The sequence below is a fragment of the Varroa destructor genome, unplaced genomic scaffold (genome assembly GCF_002443255.2).
Source record: "Varroa destructor unplaced genomic scaffold, Vdes_3.0 BEIS01000004.1, whole genome shotgun sequence".
In the NCBI taxonomy this organism is placed as follows: Eukaryota; Metazoa; Arthropoda; class Arachnida; order Mesostigmata; family Varroidae; genus Varroa; species Varroa destructor.
Genome location: NW_019211457.1, coordinates 51,612,530 through 51,636,320, shown reverse-complemented (window position 1 = coordinate 51,636,320; position 23,791 = coordinate 51,612,530). Strand labels below are relative to the sequence as shown.

The following is a 23,791-nucleotide window of genomic DNA, read 5'->3' as shown; positions in this document are numbered from 1 at the left end:
ATATATATTACATATTACAGAAGCAGAGAAAAAGTTTTAATGCACAAACTACTAAATTTAACATTGGATTGCAGGTACTGGTTATATGGGGAATTAGTTACCAACCCATCCGTTGCTCGAGGTACTTATGGTACAAACCCTCTAGATCCTCCAAAGGGATGGTTTCCACGTAGTTGCGCTGTCCAGTATGCTGGTCCTTCACAGGCCAAAAAAAACCAGTGAGGTATAATGACCTACTTATGTTTTAACGTTTAGTAGGTTAATTGATTCTAGAAAAATAAAATTTTCTAAATCTATTTTATGTAATTATGCAGATGTAAAGTCATCATTTGTTAGGCGAATTATCAATCTATTATGAAGAGACAACCTTTTTCATGTTTACAATGTTTGTAAGCAACAATCTCTCTTACAAGAACTTCTCTTCCCGTTTAGAACTTAATCTGTACTTCGTCATACTAGCCGCAATAGTTGGTTTTTTTGTTTCTCTCTTCGTCTGTGATCCATTTGTAAGATGTAAATAACCCCAACAGGGCTTTTACTTTTCATTTGTTCAGCTTTTTTCTTTTTCTACTACTTCTAGTTTTAAAGCGCAGGATGAACGCTCTGTAAAAGTAGAGGTATGATTCGAATAGAGTTTCAGGCGTTGCCAGTGTGTTATACAAATATTGAACAAAACAGCCTTGAAACGAGAGCGAACTGAAGGAACAACTCTTTTAACATGCAAATAAGGAATGGGGCAATTGTGAGACCAAGGTTACTTGAGCTAGTCAGCTTCGGAGCGTTAAACCGCTGTTAGCTATTAGCTAGTATTCACACATTTGTTATCCCAACTGCAACAAAATGCGGCAAACTGGACATTGGTCATACAGAGATAAGTATGGGCATGAAAGAAAAACCGTAAAACGAAAAAGTATGTATCTTTATAATGATTTCTACTGCTTACTTAACCTTATTTAAACAGGTCATTTAAGTATGACTGCGTTAAAATTTACGCGGATGACTATAAGTAGATGTAACTAGGAGATTATTCATTCGAGAAGGTTTACTTAGCAGTCGATGGCGAAAAGTTGTATCCTTAAAAAATACTTTTAGTTGTAGGTTCATTATGGCCTGCAGTTTAAGCAGGAAAAACGATTAAGGGCTAAGCCGTAAAAAACGCAAACATTTTTTATTTTTTTCCGAGTGCTTTACAGATTTGTAACATTGTCAAATTCGAATTTAGATGAACACATCTGGTTGAGGTCCTGACGCTATTCGGACGCAGTGATCTACGAAAAACGCTAATGGGTCTGTAAAAATGCACGCGGGGCTTGGTGGCAGACAATACAGGGTAGGCTAAAACGATAGATGAAAGCCTTTGAATAATTGGAAAGTTTTTGTTTCACATCTGCTAAAATTGGGATAAAAATTGTAAATTGTGTAATAAAGACACCCTATTCCTACCGTAATTGTTTCAATGGCATAGTATTAGTATATGTTTAGCTTATTGCTGCTGCTGTTGTTGTTGTTGTTGTTGTTGTTGTTGCTGTTGCTGTCGTCGTGATTGGTACAACATTATGTTCCAACAACTTTATTCATGGAATAGCATGGTTTGAGTCTTATACGGTAAATAAATATTTAGTGAGTTTTACACAAACACGCATTTGACATATTAAGCAAATACGATGAAGAGTTGTAGATTAGTAAAATATGCTTATCGTATAGTATCGTAATAATAACAAGGATGGAATTAAAGCACCTCTATTGAGTTCGCTCCTTACCGCAATAATTCCCTCGTACTTTAACAGATTTGGAATGAAGACATTCTAACCTGTTCAGAGACTTTTCCAACTGTCAACGGACTGTTGGCTCATCTTGTATATGTCAAAATAACTTTTTTCGTATCTGTACGAAATTGTGTCGTAATTTGGTTGTGCACACTGGCGCTAGTGTATATAATTATGTTGTGTGAAGAAGTAACGATGTGATACTTATGTAAATAGTTACATTAGCGGGCACGCAATAACAATAGTTTCGCTAGGAATGGTCTTGAGAAAAGGAGACAAAGACGAAGAAAGCGTATAACGGAAACAACGAAAGCTAAAGGTATAAAGTAAATAAATCAATCAATTGTGAATACTAGTGAGGACGTTGAACGGGTATGAAGATGCAGTCGAGAATGCAAGGAAAAGCCAACGACACATAAATAGCTTTATATATATATATATATATATATATATATATATATATATATATGTATGTGTGTGTGTGGTTTAAATTATTTAAACGGGGACAAATATATACCCACAAAAAGTACACAATGTGAAATGTTTTATACAAATGAACAGCACTCTAATCTTTAACAATCTTCCCTATTTAATAGAAGTAATAAAAATATCGTTCATTATGCCATGTACACGGAGCGAGCTTTCATTTAGGTCTTAAAACCCAACACATTATTTTCACTTATGGAGAGTCATTACCATTATTCTAATAGCAAGGCAATTTTTAGCGTTTAAGTAGTGTATAATCTTCTAATTATAAAGAGATCGTTATAGAAATTATATCCATACTTGTAGGATACAACTGTCTAACTAAAAAAAAAAATTAAGATTTATTATTTTTTTTGTATATAGTCATAGACTAAAGGATCATCAGGAGGAGCTGCCATTATTTATCGTTGACTTGAAAAGGCTAATCATTTTGTCTTCTAAATCTACTAACAACGAAGAGATAAGGTTAAAGCTGTATATATTTTTTAAGCAACTAGTTGTTCCGTTTGGCGATTTCCACCTTTGAGACACTCTATAGTGCTTGAAGCAGCGGTCTTGTCAACTTGTCGACAACAGAATTTTGGCCGTTCAAGATATTACGCGAGCGATTTACATTAAATAACACCACAGTCTAAATGTTCGCTTCCAATTTTTTTTTTTATATACAGCGGTAATATGTCGAAGCTCAAGTCTAGGTCATCTAGAAATGTGAGCGCCTGCTTATAGTTTGAGATACACCGGGGGACCTTGACTAGATCAACTGTTTTCCTTTGCAGAAGATAGGATAACACTGGATCATTATATCTGTTTTATATCCTATGACTTTAAGTGCTTATTTACCATTTCCGTCTTGCGCTTTTGTCGGCTTTGCTTATATATATGTGAGCACTTTCTATAGATCCCATCTATTGTGGAAAACGATATGTACAGGGTGGTGTATTTGGAATAGGGAAACTTTCGCGGCTGCTTGTCGTACATTGTGTTCTCTCTCTAAGGCAAGACAACAAACTCATCATGGCAAACAACAGTGTGGCATCTGCATTATTGCCAGTTTTCATGCGATTCGTGAAAAATTCAACAAAGATTTTTGTGAGACAAGCGGAGCGATCTTCGCTAAGCTTTAGATTTAACAAGCTCGAAAATCGCATAAGAACATTATTTTTGTACGCGTGGGTTGTGAGGGAAAAGGCATTAATTACTGATTGGATCATCCAGACGCTCGAGCAATTAGTCTTCTTTGCGTAACGCTTGTTTACAGCCGAGCTTGAGTTTACAGCTATTAAGATACGTTTGATTCACAGTTGTTATTAAAATCTAAAAAGGAAATATTTAACGAAAAAAAAGAATTGTAATCGCGATGGTTATACTGAACAAATCTGGCCTAGAATGAACTTCTAGTACTTCGGGCTCTGTTGAATAGTAAATTAATTCTTACTACTATTTATATTATTATGAGCCACAATTTCATGTTATTACTTACTAAAAATATTCGCCATATAAGCGGTTCTGTCTCTACAAGCCTCGACAAGCAACTAGTCGAAGTGAAGGATCTCATTGTTAGCACGGACCATAACGGGGCGTGTAGTCTAATAGATATTCTATCTTCAGTTTTTTTTTGGTAGGCAATTTTCTTTATTAGCCAATTCGATGACTAAGAGCATTTGCAAGGTCGCTACAGATTTTAAGAAGGACCACATTTACATGGCTTCAATGTAGCGTAAATGAAGCAGTTCAGGGGATGGCTGAAAAAATAATCCATAAAGTTTTCCTCTAGAAGAATGGGAAATATGCAATTTATTCAAAACATGCCTCAGCAAGTCAAAGGTGATTTAGGGTAAAGTTGTACTGGCTTTATTAGTCTGTAGCCCTGTTCCTGATTACCAATATTTATTCCAGTCCAATATTTACGCGTCCGGACACTATTGGCAGGTGCAGTTTCGATGACTGTTAACTTTGAAGTAATAGTTCTATTGCGAATTATTATTATTATTTAAAAATCTTATGTTATAAAAGAAAGCGTTTATAGTCGTAATGATGGTTCTTCAATGTTCTGAATAAAGAGTTTTGGGAAGATTTAGCTTAAAAAATAGCTTTAGGAAAAGGACTGTGCTGAATAATGGAAGAGGTTGCAGATAAATAGGTGAAGATAATAGCATAATACATTACCGACACTCAGACATAATCTGCTTAGCTTCATCAAATAATCATCACTTGTAACGAAAACGTCTTAAGGCGATAAAAAGCGGGGAAGTAAATGATGTTCAATAGAATAAGACAGGGATTCTAACCGTGTGCAAGAGCATTGCCTGAACAACCGCATCTACCACACTAAGTGCGATATTAAATGTAGGTACACGATTTCCATCTAGATGATGTTAAAACGATTTCTGAAGATGAAAAGGCAAGTATCTTTTATCTTAATTTATTTCCGAATTTTTAAATATGTTTTAAATGATTTTCCGATAATTTATATGTTATATCTCCACTTTTTGTTTAGCACAGTAGAGTATTTTCTAATCGTTAGTAGGCAATATGCACAGGGTGGCTTCTCTTAATTGGGACGTTGTCCTATGCTTTGTTTTTAAGACTGTATTTAAATAAGTCAGATATTTCAATGGAATTTGTCGCATATGCTGAAAGTCTCATCTATGGTAGTCATCTTTATTCGATATAACTACTTTTCGCTGCGATATAAACACCCTTCAGCTTCAATTCCGAACTTAAACTATTAACTAGTCTATTTCAAAGTACTTTTTCTTTAATGTGCAAATAACTTTTTGATACTCACGGTGCGACGTTGATAAGTTCTTGGATCGCTCAAATACATCGCATTTGAAAGGTGCCAACATGATTAAACTTTGAACTAATAGCAGACGAAAAGTGCTGAGAATGCAGGTGCTCTAAAGCTCCAAAGGTGAAAACTTGTGCAAGAGATTTTAAAAGAGCTAATCGTCGGACCTGCTTAAGACAATTCACCTAACAATTGGTGTTATCATCCCCAAATGGCCGTTAATTATTATATCCTAAAAATGTATCAAAAACAACTTTTTAAGCCATTTTGAGAAATTTCCGAGCACTTTATATCCAGACTTTTTAAATTATTACAAGCAAATCCCGAGGGCTTTGATATTGAATAACTTTTCAACTATATGCCGTTAGCAGCCAAATTTCGGATTGTAAATACTCTAGTCTTTTAGAAATCTGTGGCCGGACCTGGTTGAATTTATTTCAGAAGTAATGAGTTCAGAAGAAAAAACATTTTTAGTCTCGAATATAACGCTTAGTGTTCAAGTTTTTGTCTTTTGAAGGCCACAGCGCTGGGTAGATCCATCAAAGACTAGAGAAAACGTTAGATTAAAAGGTCATTAGCGATAACGGTGCGTGAATAGTTTAAACATTTCAACGACCAAGATCAGAATTAGGAGATTAGATCAGGATCAGTGAAAAAGTGATTAGGTTTCGGGATCCGAGGGACAAGAACATATTGCCGCAGTCGACGAGGCTCTTCACCAAACCGGAAAGTGGCTAAAACTGCCATTTCAGACATATTATCTTACACAATTATAATCGAAATACTAGAAATGTGGAAAAGAGCTCGCTAGCTCGAAAAAGAAAAGAGCTCGAACAGCTTTGGATCTAATGTGATGGTGGTACTTGCAATGGATATCAGCGGCGTCGACTGCTATAAGATGCTCGCCTCAAATGAAATAATGAAATAGGCTCATGGGTCGTTGGCGTGGCGACCGAAAGCACGCAGTCCGTCGTCGGCTGAACTACCTTTCAGATTGAGCAAAGGACTGTCCAACGTTAGCTTCAGTCTGTGTATTTTCCAAATCAGAACCCATGTGATTCCACGCCCTAAAAAGGGCAATTGGTGATCAATATAAATCAAAGGTAAACGGCTGTCCAGAATCTGTCAGAGCACCCGGATAAGTGTGTAAAAAATGAAGAAGAGTAACTTTAATATACTAAAATCATTGTTATCGCTTAATTAGGTAGTTCAGAGGTAGTACATTTCAATGTTCGCCGGGTTCACTTGTGATGGTAATACATAATATTGTAATATATAAGCCTTACAAACAGATGTTTTAGCTTGTTCGCTATCTTCTTGAGGTTGTTGAAAAATATACGTTGATTTGCATCGCATCAGAGATCATTGAAGTAAGTAAAGTCTATGATGCATCGATTATATAGACGATTTATAATGAGCAACCTCAGTAAATAATATTAAAGGAATAAAAAATCGCTTAAGATAACGAAGTGTTCCAAAAACAAGAAATGCCAATTCAAATCCAGAAAGAAGCCTGTGCATTTCAAAAATGTATTTTTTTCAGGTATGGAACATAAGGACCTTATACAGTACTTGAGCGCTCAACTACAAACCGGTCCAGCAATCTAGATTCCCATTTTAAACATGTTCTAGAAATAACTCCTCTGGTTACATATAGTGATTACGGCTTTTATAATGGAAAACGTCTCCGAAACGTTGGGCGCTTTGTATGTTAATACGATGTATGCTTTCTTTTTTAAAAAACTTGCTGATAGCTCTTACGGTAAGCTGCGACATTGAACCGCAATTAAGGGTTTTCTGGACATTCTGCGAACTCCTTATGCTGCTAAGTCAGACCGTCTGATACGCTAAATTCATTTTATTTCTCAATAGTACTCAGTCCTTGCGTACTCGACTGCATACGCTTATCATATGCTCTGCTCCAAATGCTTTCAGTTGATTCGTCAACGGCTGCTTGTCGTCAAACTTTCTGATGTCTTCAGTGGTGTACGACCCTAATGCGTTACAAGGCCATAAAAATCTGTTGGCATTCCTATACAACAGAGAGTGGTATTGTGATATCTGTCAACTGCGTAATGGTTAAAGGTTTCTTGTTAAGTGTAAAGGTCACGCCGTAACCACTGGTATCCAGTGGTTTTTTTAGATGATCGCACACACCGCGCAATGGAATTACAATGGAAAAAGCTAGAAATACATAGCTGACTTGCTTTAAAGGTTTATTTAGGGGCTGCAGCTTATCGTGCACTTGTGGGTTCTTCAAAGTCCAGTGTGATCTTTGATATATATTCGCCGGGATCAACCGGCACCAGACTGTTAGCATCTAGCGATTCAGCTATCAATGACTTTGTCGATCAATTGCATGATAAAGTTTGTGAGAGTTATCTACGAGCAATTATTACCGCCATGAGAATGTAAATAGACAAGCATGCGAATATTTGAAAGTTGAATTTCTATGACTCACTGAATTCACATGTATCTCTGTTCCCTTCACAGTGCTTTATAACCATACGAGATTACCCCGCAGGTCTAGCTAGATGGGGAATAATGTTGTACGAGTTCTTCTTTTGTTCATGTCTGTAACTTTGCTTAGTGTTGAAAATAAACACTCTTTTTCTAGAGCGCTGGGATATATAGAAGATTGTTAGAAACACTAGACGAAGATGCGCTGAACAGTTCGTTACTGATGCATTTATTTTAAGAACGAAGATCGTTAGACTGAATAGGGGAACGATTAGATCTCAAGGCCTCAAACGGAAGAATAAGTGCTATAATCACTAAATGCACAACATGCTTCTTCTCAGCTTAATAGGGCATTCTTCGAAAAAACTTCACAGAATTGCAATGAAAACGTTGAAAATTATGAGGAAAAATTTTGAATATTGCTTTAATAGCGAACTAGGTCTAGGAAATATGGAAACACGTGGGGCACACTGTAGGAACATTTGGAGCAATTGTTACCAGTAAAAAACTTGAATATACTACGCTGTCGTCATGGATGAAAAGCTGTCGTGATCTCGAGCACAACAGCTCATTTTTCCTTTGAAGGTCCTAAGATGTAGTCGCCTCTTGCGTGGCCTTTAGCCTCACAACTTAATTACAATCAAATGGAGAAAGGCCTGTTTGTTCAACGCTTTCACTTTTCTTCAGTAGAATCTGCTTTGCCGGCAAAAAAAAACTCAATCATTCATCATTCCTTTTTCGTATTTGTTTGGACGTAAACCTATAGTCTATACCAAATATTTAGTGATAAAAATCAGCTAGGTCTCTGTACCTAAAAATAACCTAAGGCTCTGTGCAAGCATTAAACATCCGTCTGGTAGCGGCAAGTTTTTCAACCCGATAAATTGATATACACTAAATGATCGCTGAGATCTAAGCCGGTAGTAACCTAACAACAACAATAATAAACCTTTAAAAGGACTTCCCTTCAGTCATTTACTTAATGTGCTCAAAGCGCAGGTCAAGCATTGCTTGTATAAAAGTACTTACGAATATGTGATAATATCACGAAAAACAGCATAAAGACCCGAAAACCTTGATTTTATAACCTAGAAGCATTTGCTAGGTATGGCCAAAACGGATAATTTTTCTCTACAAGCTAAACCTGTGAAAAAGGACAAGTAATTAGTTTATTGACTGTATTTACTTTAGACGATGTGAGCAGGGTGTATAACTATATATATATATATATATATATATATATATATATAACTATGTAACGTTAGTGACCCACAGTTGGGTGGTGTGCTGATAAAGCGCAATCAAAAATAATTAGAATCTTAAAAAGATAGAACCTAAGTCTCACGCTGCCACCATCGTAATCCAGAAGTGAATGTGCTATTTTTCTCTGAAATAGATAGAAAAAAATGAGCAAGCATCCATGTCATACAAAAATACACAATCATTGTCATTGTTTAAGGCGCAGCGGATGCTTCCAAATGAGCAGTATGGGTTCTAAACTAGTAAACTGGTATTGCACTATTGTATGCGCGATTTTGCATTTAGAGACAAGATCACCCCTGAATTCACTGTAACAAAGTGTCAAATGCCACCCTGCAGAGTCGGTCTGACAATTTCCACCTGTTCCCTTTGAAATCTAATTTATAACTACTTCCAGTTGTTTCATGCGGCATTATAGTATCTGAAAAGCACGAACCTCTGTACTGTAAAGCTGCGTTTCCGTTATGATGCACTGGCAACGTGCTTGCCTACCAAAATTAGCGACATATTAGGTGGTTGTGCTAGAAACCAATTGCCTGGAGCAGTGCTTAATAGCAATGGGAGACGTTTGCGTAATAACTAAAACCCAGCACTTCAGAAACGGAGGAACGCATAGAAACTAAAACGACTTTTTATAGTGAATGGTAGTTTTAGGCAGCTCTGCCAACTTGATCACCATGTAGCTATGCGATTCTCTTTTTGTGGATATTCCGATGCTTTCGAAGTCACAAGGGCCCTCCATAAGTTTAAGCACCATATAAATGCATCGGATGCATCCTGATTCATTATATATCTATGTTATAAAGATGGCTAAATATATAAACAAAATAAGTTTATAGCAAAAATATTGCTTTGCTCTATTCTATCGGCAAAAAACCATTATAACTCATCAGTCCTATACTAACTAGCTCGTAAAAATCGATGAACTCCTTAATATACGGATACGCGAAGTCAAAGACTTGATATTTGGTAAGTACTGTTCCAATTAAGGCCGGCAGTCTTTTAAAAAACAGCTTTCTCTATTTCATAGTCATCATTTGCTTCAGAGTCTCTGCAGGGTCGTCGTTTACAATTAGAGGCAGCTTGTTCGGTTATTCTATTGATATCACCAATTTTTTCCAATTCAGCGTGTTCTCAACAATCTGTTTTAACAACCTTCATGTGTCAACAACTGATGTTCCTTCCTTACCTTCAGTTAGGTCATGCGGAGCCTTAATCAAGAGGAATATCAATGCGGACAAATTCACTGCAAAGATGGTGCTGCCTAAGGTAAACGATCGACGATTTCTATTTCTAGCTTGTAACGGCCTAATGACTCGGCAGATAGACAAGGGACTGTCGGTTAGCTGTCCTAGTTGACAATGCTTTTCTCAGACTATGATGTTACGGGCCTAATATTATAGTGGTGATCCGTCAAAGAAATCAATGAATTGTCTATTTACAAATTTAGCACAAGACAGAAGCAATTATACAGTAATTTGGGAATGCTATAATAATAGAGTACTCTACACATGGGCAAACCGTTCTAATAACGAGTAGCTATAAAGGATGTTGCTTTTACACGACGTTTACATAATTGTCTCTTTAGAAACAGCCCAGTGTTTCTTTGGCGTATTCGGTGGCGCCGGTTAGAGCAAGGAAACAAACAAAAAAAAGCGAAGCAGTCTTGAAAGGGATTAAGCCGTGCTTATCAGAAGCGACGGATGGTAATATATTGAGAATGGCAACAGAAAATTTCAAGGTAACCTATAAATCGCAAAAAAACACTCTTATTAATTAGACGTTTTTTTTTTTAGAAATGCCCAAAGTGGCATCGGTACCGAAAATACACTGACATATTTCAAATTCACATTATTCGACTGCGTGAACATAATCAAAGATACGTTATTGACGTGTTCCCGACTTTCGTTTGCGGATTTGTCCACTGCGGTCTATTCCAGCATGGTGATTTGCTAACCCGAACCTGGGCAATTTAACTTTACTAACCAAGCATGTAACGATGATATCACTGCAGATTACAGAGATCTCATCTGCATGAGTAGGACATAAAAAAAAAACCAAAAAAAAAAAAAGGTAGTGAACAAGCCTATCTGCTTTTAAGAAAAATAGAAACTTTAAACTGGCGTGTACGTCTAGGTAGAAGAAGCCTGTGTAGAAATATTTCTCGGAACTTGGAACCTTGGCGGTGACACGGCGGTCAACAGCTGTCATATCGCAAGTGATAACTTATTTTGTTTGCTTTTCTTCTGTGACGAATCGTCTGCAATCACTCGAAGAAGGCTTTCCATGCAAAAACCACCAGCATCAGATATTATTGATATCTAACGATATATTTTAATTGTGTGATTATTCCTGATAACGTTGTTGTGATGATGGTAATGAAATGTAATTTTGAACTTATAAATAATTCAACCATTCGTCTGAAATAGTATTGCACCCGCCTCGGCCTATGTAGTTAGCCCTTTTGATGCTATCGAGCGCTTTTCTAATTTATCCGACCAACTAAATTATAAACGGAATCATTCAAGAAGTTGGTGTAGTTAAAGCAAAAAGCCTGACTTATCCCAATTCGTTTAGCCCAATTAAGCGAAGTTGGGCTTTTTTGGGTAGACTCCCCAACGTCACGAGTGACACGGTATTATCCGAAAAGCTAAGAACAAAGGATTTATCAGTCGGATGATATATCCTAATACGAAGGTAATTGTCTTAGAAGCGCTGTATGGGGGTTTATTAACGTCTATTTTTATTTTCATCTACTGATCATATGTATAAGGTTGTGTGTGAGGTGGGCGACTAAGATGTCCCACAATGTATAAAAAACGTGGGTAAACATTCTCCGGACATATTTATTTGGAACTATCGCACTAATATCTCCAAATAGATACGCTATTCTCAAACAGGTGCGATTACATGCAGGCTAATTATTTGAAAGAAAAGGTTTTTTAGGCTGGATGCTTCAGCGAGGGGCCGTCTTTCGGAATCTGATCATGCTGTTATAGTTGATCGTAGTCCACGTCCCTTTCGACTTCCTGTATCCTTTCGTTGCGCCTCACGATCGAAGTTAGAGATAACTAAGGAATTGTCTAATACTTTAAACAGACTGGTAGACCCACTTGGTTGTTCCTGCTGTTGCGTTTTACAGTTCTAACTGACAAAAGAGCTATATATTTGTCCGTCTTCTCTATAAACCGTGGAGGAGAATAAGTTAGTTCTTACGCTGAGCTAAGTGAGGAACAAAATCCCCCTTAGTAACGCGTCGATCGTTTTAGCCAAGTTAGTGCTATAGGGTCCCTTTATGTGCCTGTAAGATAACGCAAGCACAGGTGGCAGTGTGATCATTCTATGATGATGTGATTACGAATCACGTATGAGGCAATAATAGTTTAAGTCATTGGAAATCATAATCCCTCCTTTCCGAATTATCTCCTTTTGCTGGCGAACCACCATCAATTATTTGGTTTGCTGATGTTTTCGAAGTTGTTTTCACGCCATCGTTAGTAATTGCTGGAGGGATCTAGGTGGCTACCACCACCCAACAACAGACATATCAGCATGTATAAGTTGATATAATTTGTAAAAAGCGATAACGCATGGAGTCAGTAAACGCTATGAAACGCATAAAAAACTATGCTATAAGATAGCAATCTGCCTCAGATGAAGACAATACGGGTCAGTTTATAGTTAGTCCTAATATTATAATTCTAAGATGATATGGTAATGATGTTAATGGTACTAGATATGAACTAACTTAATCAGGCGCGCTGGCGAAAAAAGCGCAGCGGTTTTTTTGGTGTTCAATTATTTTCAAAGGGACGCGACGTCCAAACAGTTGAGTTTGGTAGGCTTTACTTAAGCTTAAATACATTACACAATTCCATCTATAGTAACTAGTAAACCACTTGAAGACCTGTTGTGTCTTTAGTCTATGAACAAGTCTTCATTGGGCGTCCCACAATCAGGTGATAAGTATCAATAATGCGGCAGGCGTTGCTGGCTAGTAATGACAGCCAATCTCACTGTTCTAGCATGGAAATACGTAAGAACAGATTACGCAAGGATCGAATTGTTGTGGGATGAAATCGTTAGAACTACGTTTAAAAAGTTGTGATCGAAGTTTTGCCTGTTCTAGAGCCGATGTCGACAAACGAACCGTAGTACGAACCGGTGAGGCACGCTATCATAACATGAGTTGCGTAGAAATCACTAGTAACTGGAGCAAAGTTGTGTAACGCAAGCTTTCCGAGCTACCTACCTAAAAAACGCTCCCACGGACTATCACTACTATGCAGGCAATCAACTAAGATTGTGAAAAGTAAATCAAACCGTAAAATTCTGATATAATTGTTTCGTTCTCATCGCACACTCAGAAGCTCTACAATATTTTCGAAAAAAAAAAAAAACAAAAAGCATTTTGGGGTTTGTGGGGTTTTTCCGCAGCTAGGTTAATCGTCTTATAGGTTTACATGTTGTGCTGTTTTTTAACGTATATAAAAGTTAACAATCATTGTCAGGTTTTTTCCTAGTTCCTTTATACGTCAGAGGTTCGTCCCAAGCCAATGGTAGTGTTCGGCAGGTCTGTTATTCGCACACGGGTAGAGAGTGGGCTTTGGACGATTAACCCACAAGATATACGAGTGACAGATGATTTTCCTATGCGAAAGTATACACCCATACACGGGTTATCTTATCATGGGAAAATGATTGGCTTTGCATTTACCTACTGTAGTATTAAATTTAAACGTCTCTTTAGGGAGGTCCGGCTGTCGTTTCAATTTCTAAGTACCCGGTATAAAGCATCTTTGAACTTCGCTTTTTTAAGTTTATGTTCGACGTACTCGAAATGAGCCTCGAAAGCTGCGATAATGCAACAAGCGATACGACACATCTTGACGAATTAATTCTAGCAAAGCATGCAATAAGGTCCCTTTACCGTGCTCCATTTTTTATCGTTTGTGTCTTATACATTTTTTATATTATGTCAAATTGGGCATATCGTATCAGATTTTATATTTTAAGACTAAATAATTTCCATAAAAAATTTTGATATTGCTGCAGGGAGATTCGTTGGATGTGTCTAAATGAATTCTTTCACGAATTTATATATGTACATTTTCTAAACGTTTTTTTTAATAAATCTGTATTAACAGGCACCTGTTGCAAGCAATGAGAGCAGGACGAACCCCTTTTACAATCTTTCCCGTTCGATATTGTGTTACCTGGTATACATAAAATTCCTGAAAATGATCCTATATTACAGACAAAACATAGTCGCAAACAGAGTATCGGACTTCAACCTGTTAGATGCTAATAAAGATGGAATAAAAACCACCCTATATTATTGTTCTCAAATCACTTTAAAACAGTACAACTCAGACATGCGTCTTATTGCAACTGTAGTAAATTAGGCCATTTTCACTTTATGAAATTTCAGAAATTTATAATGAAAATACGACGCAAGCAAATATAAACAGCATCCATCGCTTGCAAGCGTTTAAGTGTTCGATAACGGCGTTCAGGTCTAAGCTCGGATTATATACGGTACGGCTGTTTGTGAGCTGCGTTAATATGGAGGGTCGTTGTATCTCTTCGGTCTGTCCAGTTGGTCAGTTTCGACCCAGAATGCTGCGGCTGAAAACGAAGACGGCAGGTACCATTAGTGACCCTTAAGCCCCCTTTTGAAAGCTAGTACATATGTACATGCAATATTTCCACATGCAGTTACCGAATTATGCCACTGCTATTAGATGATATCGTTTCCATAAAACGTAACGCTAGTAAAATGTGTAACGGAAGTTTTTTATGGAACACGTCCTTTTAGCGAAGTTTCGTTTTAGCCAAGTGAAGTTATCGATAGAACATAGGTTTGCTGTCCATATGTATTCGGAGGAGTTCATATGTATAAGGGGCCACACAATGTTGTAGCATTGAAACATATAACGCGAAAGTATTGCTACACTGCCAGCTTCCTTACCCTTTTTCGGCAGTACGCGTCATTATAAATAATAAAATACCTTTTCATCTATGTTCTCTCACTAATTCACTTCAATTTAATACGTTGACAATCTAGCTACACAGATGTTGTTCAACACGTTTATGAAAGCTGTAAAGTAATGTGCGTACACATTATATTGTTTTGTTATAAACACGCTGTTTTCATAAAAATTTAGAAACACTAGAAAAACAATTAAAAACACAGAGTGTTTAATCAAGCATGAAAAAAATTAAACGTATACCGATTAGACACACGTTTAAATATGATATTTTTATATATTTTCATATATTGAATTTCTGGCGCCATATCTAAATTTGGTTTTGAACATGAAACTCGCAGCATATACTTTAATAGGCTAAGGCATTTTTGGTCGAGAAGGCCTGAACTTAGCTCCGTCGAAGTGTCATTTAGCCTATTTTTGGAGTGCCTATATTATAAATTTTCCCAGACTGAAGGCTTATGGAATACATATATTGTGAAACAATAAATATGCATTTCTGCAAAGAAAGTTCATTAAAAAGAAAGTGAGAAAGTAAAGGAGACGATAAATCCGGAGGTAAGAGGGATTTTCGGATAGGTGTCGAGAACTTACTATAGTAAACGAAATAAACGCTGAAGCGAAAGCTAGAATATTGAAAATTTAAAGCTATTTTAGGAGACTTTCTGGGTTAGTACACATTTCTAAACGTAATAACAAACAACCAATACACTTCAGGGACTGCATTTAAATTAAATGAGAAGAGGTTTGTTGGTTAAAGAGTGTATTATTAAGGTCAAGGTAAGCGAGGAGTGACTTAGCCTATTTTAGACTATTCCGGATTAAAAGAGTTCTTGTAAGGTTTTTTGGCAGCGATTCGTACTCTGTTCTATGTAGGTCATACTACGTACATAAATCGTCTGTCACGAAAATCTATCGAGGTTTAACGGGCTGTGGCGGGCTATCCAGTTTCTAATAGTTTAAAATAATAATTGAATGTCATTAAAACGTGGTTCGACAGACAGAAGCGAGGAAATTTTCGATAGAGGAAGGCTGTGATATGTGACAGCGGAAAGTGGCGCCGAGATGGCTATTTCCTTATCGTGTGGAAATCATTGTGGTTATCCGCGTTGTAGCAACGTCGCATCACATTAAATACAAAAAAAAAAACAACAATACAAATCGATATAGCACAGACTTATAATATTGTTTGGATTGTGAGCCTACGACAAACAGAACAGTAAGATCATGTCGGTTAGTTGAGGTAATAGCAGCACTCTAATTTATATAAGTAACCACTGACAAGTTCATACCGTCAGAATTTGCTATAGATAGATAGATTTTAGAGAGAAGGATCATTGTGTCTGTACACTGTGACTGCTATAAGGACTGGCATGGTTACCTGCATTTCATCACGATTTACGCATGATATACGAATAATACTGTGTATGCTGCGTGGGCTATACTGGTCGGCATATACCGATTTAGATAATTTAGGCACACTGTTTAGAGCCAGGCATTAAAGTTAGATAATGTATTATAACTCTTTATGTCATTCGATAGATGGAGACAAAAAAGGGAAAATTATCTTCTTACTGATAGCGTTCACGTTTTTCCTCGAGGCAACGTTTCCGTGATGTGTACGCGCATCAGGCACACGAACTAAAAAAAATCTATTTTCACTTCGCGTCGCTTGGCGTCACTGCAAGCCTACTCTTTGTCGGCATGGTTAATCTCTCACCTTTGATTGTCGTTATGTATGATACATCTTTATTTGAATACTAAAATGTAACGTACATATGGCGGAGATGGAAGACCCATGAGATGATGAGCAGACTGTTCGAGCAAAGGAGCTTTTACGGATGGAACTAACAATTAAATAGAAATCTTTTTGTAGGTAGATTACGGCGCTAACAATGTACCACATACAGCAAAAATGATCGATATCGGTGACAATATCACCCACGTAAGTCTCAAGAGCATAACCTTTTCATTGACTTTTGGCTGAAACTATTTTCACATCGTCATCCAATGGCGCTATGAAACGTTGAACTATCAGGCCAAACGTCTAAGTATTTCCCTTTTTCGGTAATTTCCGGTTTTTCATTTTTAACCAGTTGGCCTCGTCCACTGAAAGCAAATGTGTGGTCCAGGCGCTCCAATAACTTCCTCCAAACTCCCGTCCCGCCGCAAAGTTCAAGCAAGCCTTTTCTATTTTGTTGCCCACTTCTCTCATCCGACTTTCAGCCAGTCGTGAATGGAAGTGACAAAGATAGGCTAGAAACAACATGCTATGAGCGCTACGCTTTACTTTTATCGATTTTCATCTCGTCCTAACAGGAACAGCGCAGAGCAACGAGGCCAGCGGAGTCGCGGACGTTATCTCAGACTATTTTCTTTTCGCTTTCATGCTCGCTCTCATCGTTAGATGTCTTCGAAAGGCTTTTTTCTTCTACTTCTATGACTGCTCTGAGCAGCGCTACTGCCCGGTCGGCCGTCCCGGCTGTCAACCACCCCCTTCGAGCCGCCCATCCGTTGACGACGGCGTTGCAAACAAACATATTCCTCTTCTATGTTGCGTTATTTTAGCAGCTTTCTGTTACCTACCAGCGTTCCATCGTATCATACATTAGCTCCCAGATACTCTTTGTTGCACTCATCAACGTCGGCGCTGTTCGAGCTTACTTGGTTACTATGTGCCGATTGTTTCCTTGGTTGGTTCGCATTCCGTCTCTCTGTATATCCGTCTGTGGTGTTGTTATTGTCGTCAGCCGAACAATTGTGGAGCTACTGACGAGCGTTTGACGTGTTTATCCTGTTGTGTATGCGATTGCTATCGCCCCACGGCCGCCCCGTATTGCTTTCGGCGTAATCCTGCTGTCGATCCGACCCGTTGCTTCTGTTTTGGCAGCTCTCGTGTGGTGCTTGTTTCCTTCGGTCGCATGCAGAGTTTCTTTCAACGGCGCGACAAGGACACATACCGCTGTCACACTAGACTCGGACAATTAACGGTTACGAACGAGCGAAACTTATCCAGTGTAACTAATTATTCATTTTTGTGGACTAGATAGCTATAATATTAATACTGCTGCCAATATACGTGTATTTACTGTTGCTTTCATTGGATCGGCCATGTATTGTTTTGGTGCTAGTAAACCAGTGATCTCCAGTAGACGTTTCCAACTGTACGTTATTGTGCTCGGAGTTAGCATGCTCGCTATACAGTTAGAAGAAGTAAATGGTCAAACAAGTAAGTATTTCTCTATGTACTACAGCGTCAATGACGCCATGAGTAATAGCGTGGCAGACAGCACGTTTCAATCAGGATTACATCGGCTACCGGCACGCGCGCGCAACTAGAAAAATACGGAGATTACAGATTTTCAACGTACGTACATAGAATCTGTATTCCTCGCCCCTTCTCTTTCTTAGTTGGGAGGATACTTGTCATCTTTGTGACTGTTATTTGTAATCGCATTTAACAGACAGACCAAACCACAGGTTCTTAAGTCTGGATAAATGTGAAACCGATTTAAATCTACTTGCAGCTGACATTATGTACTCGTTACTGGTAGGCTTCAGTGCTACGATGTCGAAGTAAAAAATTTTAAGGCGAGAGTATAGGCTGCTTGAAAAACTGACTGTCAAAGCAAAAAATTTCTATTTTTCCGTCTTTGATCTTCGGCTCGAAATCTTCCAAGGCTGTACCTTTCGATACGGTTTGCCTATGGCACGACTGCGGCAGCGGTAGAAATTTTCGCTGCCAACAGCAAATTGGTAAAGTACAAACCTTGGAGAAGCTGAATACCATCGACTACTTGTGGCCGTAAAAATGATAAAAGTTACTGTTGTTAATTATTATTATATTACTAGAAAGAATTGTGATATAATCATATATTGAGTAACGACGGTAATAGAGCGACAAGCTCTACAGCACCTAGCATTGTTACTAGCAGAGGCTCCATAAACTGTCGTAATGGGACGGAATAGTTGAAGCTTTAGCAACCGGCGCTAGACTGTGGCTATGTCGTAGCCTGAGATCCACATGAAGAGAAATGACCTTCTTCACTAGTCGTTCGACTCCCAGCAACAGCGGCTTGTTGATCGAAGGTGCAATCATTAATTTATTAAGAGTGGCACGATTCGACTACCCAAGCCAAAAACGTGGCCGTTCTTAGGCAACTCAGGCCTTTTTCCTAAAATAATTTAGATTTTCCTTTTAGCGATGTTGCTATTTTTCTGAGTCGCCAAAGTCGGTCCTGTTTTTAGGTGGTACGTGGACAAGTATGTATTGGGCTCTACTTGCCCGCTGCGACGATCGGAGCCTACCTATTGCATCATGTCAGAATTGCCCATCGACAACAGATATTAAGAATACTCAATTTAAGTAACTATAATTGTATGCTCCAATGTTAACTTCATGTTCATTGCTCACTATTGCTCATTTTAGTCATTAGTAAGCAGGCAGTCAGCCATGACTGTTAGGTTTTCATTTTTAGTGCTGGCCATGGTTTACGCTTTGCAATGCCACATACCCTTAAGTAAGCTCAGCCCCATAAGCTCATAGTGTTTTGCTTCATACACTGTTCGATGACTAAACTCAAAATGACGAGAACATTGTAAAGGAAAAAAATCATCATTTCAATGCAGCTCATCTGCTGTATGACGTCACAGTATTTATAAAGTTTGAATTTGGCACCTGTCATAGTTTTCTCCAAGGCTCTTCGAATGGGATTGTCTGGCAAATATTTGACCAGGCAGTCGGCTCAATCTCAACATCTTAGCAATTTTTCATGTTTTTTAAAAAATATTTTCCACCTTTCTTGCCGTGTGGGAGCCTACGTTGTATCCACGTCCGTTGCTGACTTGCGTTCTGCTTCCTTTTAGCGTGGGCGACTCGGCTCAAGCTTCTTCGGGAATTATTAGAAGTGGATTAATTTAGAGCGGACCCTGCGATCTTGGGGGTTACGAAACCCAGTGTTGTCTTTTCAGAGAAGGCAGTGTCAAGCACTCTTGTAACTTGACGAAGAATGGCAAGATGCGTGTTGCAATATTAATTGTGTACAAATATTAAAGCTGTAGATAAACACCACTCAGTTTCTCTAGAACCAACGCAAAGAATCAAGTAGGATACGTTAAGCTTTCCATACACTTGGAAGTCGGATGGATTTCCTTCCAATAAGTACATCCATAGCGAGCGTTTCGGTTTTTCGACTTACGAACAATATGAAAACGATGGTAATAATGATGGCAAACAAGTAAAAATCACAGCAGCCTTTTATATAATGTAGGTTCTGTTGTTAGCTATTCGAAAAGAAGTCAGGTAGATGGTGTTTTAGAAGAAGCCGAATACGATGAATTTCAATTATATGGCGACACATTCCCGTACGAATGTGTTCACGCTTTAGTTTTTGTGTTTCAAAATACGACTATGTCCTAATCTAAAAAATTCTACAGTCAACTTAAATGCACTTCTGAGTTGCCCCATAACGCTAGCAGCTTGGGTTCGGTGATGAAAATAGCGAGTTATTGAGAATAATGAATCTAGGTTGGATGGTAAACTTTAACCAAAGTTTATTCTATGGAATCAAGCTCATTATGCAAAGCAAAGGAGCTGTACGAAATCGTTGGCTATTAATAACATACATGCAGATATGTAAAGCTGCCTGGCACCCTGGTCAGACATAATGAGTATGACGATATTAGACGTATTAAATGTAATTAAAGAAAAAAAGGCGTTGCTACCAATATTCGGGTATTGCTAACATGCCTCAATGGCGTTCCAGGAAGATGCGGTAGGCTTAAGTCGATAGCGAACGGCAGTCACACATATATCAATCGTAATGGGAAGAAACTCGCTAGGTTTTCATGTGATCCAGGATACGAGCTTGACGGAGGACGAGCTACGGTCGCCTGCAACGGGAGAAAGTGGATTGACCCAATACCCTTTTGCTATGGTATATTTTTTGTTTATATCATTGTGTGTCCTGTATGAGAAGTATTCATTAGTTAGTTATTCGACACAAGTAAAAAGCAGCTTTATGGTAACAAATTGTCGATCAATCAGCGCCGAAACGTCATTGTTTCATGTTGTGTACAACGCTTCGATTAAGGATCGGCAATATTCAATCCACTGAGCACAATTATGTCAAAAACGTCCTTCATTAAAAGTATCAACTCGATCTGTCAATGCCTATTTCCAGCAAAAACATGTGAGCCTTTAGCTTTACACCCAAACCTCATGTACGAATTGAAAACACCTGGCGGCTTACTTCAAGCACTTCGATGTTATCCGGGCTACACCTTCAAGGGTTCAACTACGATCTTCTGTGACGGTCACCAATGGAATGCGTCTTCGCCATTTTGCAGAGGTGCGTCACTGATTTTACAAGATATGATTTAGCCATGTACAATGAATGTACGTATCGAGAAAACGGTCGCTTGATGCAGCGATACCATATCTACAGAATCGTGCTCATTTTGGAAATGATATTGAAACAGGATGTTTAGGTTACAGATATCTAAAAAGGACAATCGCACCTAATTCCTTGTGGTAACAGAAATGGAACATTTTTTCCAGGTTCTGCAAAACTCATAAACACAGATGTTTCTCAAACAATACTAGAAACTGTTTTCCTACCTATAAAAAAATGGCGATAATGTTGATGATGATGATAGGTTTTGCATTAGATCTATTAGGGAGATTTTATTGGTTAACAATTGTGAGATAGATTCTAATGCTTCGTCAAGCACTTTCATTAGTGTTAAATGAGTGCGTAGAAGAAAAAGTCCTTAAAGCATGAGAACAGTATTTACTAACAGTATCGCTGTACACCTTTCAATCGACGGTGGACGGATGACAGCACGTTTCTACGACCTACCGTATACATGCACGTTCGAAAATAACGATTGTTACTGGGACCAGGATCCCCAAGCCACGTTTAGGTGGCTGAAGCACAGTGGAAGCACGCCGACCCCAGGTACTGGGCCGAACAAGGATCATACAGGAATTCCAAGTAAGAGCCTTCTGCGATTTGTCCTAGTAGAAGGTATTGACTGGTTTCTATAGCAACGGTTGAAAGTCAAGGATGCACACGTATTCAAACTAGCGTTATCTTGATCACTTATTAACTTCTAATCTTTTGTGTTAGCAGTCTAATTAGTTTAGATTTGCCAAGTTGCATCAGACTACAAGAATTTGAACATCCATAATTATTACAGTATGCGTGTGTAAGTTCAGGTAAACTTGAAACTACTTAAAACGTACTGAAAATTCGTTTTGTGTCTAACGTGTACATGTTTGAACTAGAGAATTCACCCATAAAAAAGCGTTCTCACTGTCAAGCTGCGCTTGACTTTGTACAAAACTGTTACCGCAGAATATTTTTCTACAAAGCTTCAATCTTTCGAAAGGTTATAGCTTTCGGAACAGCTTTTTTTTTAGCCTTTTCATGGGATGTCCGTATTCATATAGCTACTGATAGGTTCCTCCTAAATATTGCAATTTCCCTATTTGATAACGACCTTCTCAACCAGCGTCAATACTGATGGAGAATGCCAATGTGTTGCAATAATACCGCCTGGCACCTAGTTCTATCTGCCGGATAAAAATGTTTCGGTCACTCTTTTGACACGTTTCGATTGGTTGATGCTATATATATTAAGCCACTTGTTGCTAATCTGGAGCTCAGCATGAATATGATGTAAACAGCAACGGCAGTGCATAGATGTCCTTGATCTTATCTCGAAAACCGTTCAGAGACGGGTCGTCATATGACAGGTCTGCCATACGATACAGAACAGCAAAATGCCTTAGGAACATATAGAACACTCTTGTAGGCGAATTTTCATTCTTTCAGAATAAATAAGGAACGCCCAGTACTTACGTTACCATATTTTTTCCCATACACCTCTGCTTTCCGTTACCTCGCTATGTATGCATTTCTATCCTTTGTTGGTTTTTATTCGCAAGCAGATCAGTTCATAGTTGTCCTACGTTCACGGATTAAATTAATAATATTAGTAGAAGTTTTAATAGTAGTTGGTGTCTGGGATTCCTCATTTTATTTTGGTGCACTATCTTGATAGGTAATGTACTAATAGTGTCCATGGGAATCTGTGCTCTCCTGTGCCTCGCAAAACAATCAAGAGAAGTCTAGCGGAAAAGCATAGCAAAAGAGTTAAGTGTTCGACAGGTATGCAAAGTTTGTACCGGTAAGAAATCGTGGTCTATTGAAACGATGACGCCAGCTGAGCTCCAGCCACCGACGAGATGTCGACCTCTAGAAAGGTGCGTTCTGCAAGCCCATTTCAGTACGCAAAGACGACCGCGGGCCTAGTACCATCTCTGTTCAACATAAAGCCGAGACGTTGTTGCCCCCTCCAGCAACGTACGCTAATAAGCGCGCCCATCCCGCGGCCAGGAATTAGAGTTAGGAATTTACGATATGAGGGCCTTCCCCGATGGTCTACTTCGAGCTATTTTTCGTCGGTTCGAACCCTATAGCAGAGTGGCCCTCATCCCGGCGCCTCTGAGTCTTTTATTCTGACAAATGGCTGTACATCTTGGCCTAACTAAACCCACCCTTCAAACATCTCGATCTTCCTGCTTCGTCGTTAGAGGCCCGGCTTTTGTTCGGCTTCCCAATGAGCGTTTGAAGTGCGGTAACTGTGAAGTGGACCGTGGGCTAACCCTGACGGCCATGCCGTTATCTTGCCGTCCGTTGTATTCACGACAAGATAAGCGGGATGTGTTTATTTTCCCACTTACAGTTCAGTTGCCTTACACAAACTAAGATTTGTTTCGTTGCTCCTCTTGTTGCCTCTTCGCGTCGTTTGTCGTGTTTGCAGTCTGCCGTCTCATCCTTTTTTCAGTCCCGTTTTAAACTTTCCCGCTTTGTCCGCTCGACTCTGACTTTTGCTTTTTTCCTGCTTGCCTATATTTCGTATGCGCGCTATTCATGCCGATGAAATGGGCAGCCGACAGCGACTGAAGTACCTCCTGCAATGCGCGCAATAAATGTAGTCTCGATGCGGCATCGGTTGCGGTATGCGAGCGT

The 23,791-nt window shown here is 38.6% G+C and overlaps 2 protein-coding genes across 8 annotated transcripts in view; both read left to right on the top strand.

Annotated features, from left to right (window-relative positions):
* Nucleotides 1-2,395, top strand: part of LOC111249676 (palmitoyltransferase ZDHHC6-like) — a 12,978-nt gene extending 10,583 nt beyond the window's left edge. For both annotated transcript variants that reach the window (XR_015326461.1, XM_022803870.2), the window contains 2 exons: nt 75-223; nt 1,194-2,395. Coding sequence is in view for 1 of the 2 variants with exons in the window: in XM_022803870.2 (XP_022659605.1) it covers nt 75-222 (148 nt within the window). In the remaining variant the exon portion in view is untranslated. The remainder of the gene's footprint in view (nt 1-74; nt 224-1,193) is intronic.
* Nucleotides 2,396-17,187: 14,792 nt separating this feature from the next.
* LOC111249076 (uncharacterized) overlaps nt 17,188-23,791 on the top strand; it is a 97,930-nt gene continuing 91,326 nt past the window's right edge. For 4 of the 6 annotated variants that reach the window (XM_022802420.2, XM_022802418.2, XM_022802417.2 and 1 more), the window contains exons 1-4: nt 17,188-17,982; nt 20,519-20,689; nt 20,936-21,103; nt 21,596-21,748. In XM_022802420.2, the coding sequence (XP_022658155.1) occupies nt 17,865-17,982; nt 20,519-20,689; nt 20,936-21,103; nt 21,596-21,748 (610 nt within the window). In that variant the 5' untranslated portion in view covers nt 17,188-17,864. Of the gene's footprint in view, nt 18,121-20,518; nt 20,690-20,935; nt 21,104-21,595; nt 21,749-23,791 lie in introns of all 6 variants that reach the window. The other 2 variants (XM_086986179.1, XM_086986180.1) reach the window with 2 other exon arrangements.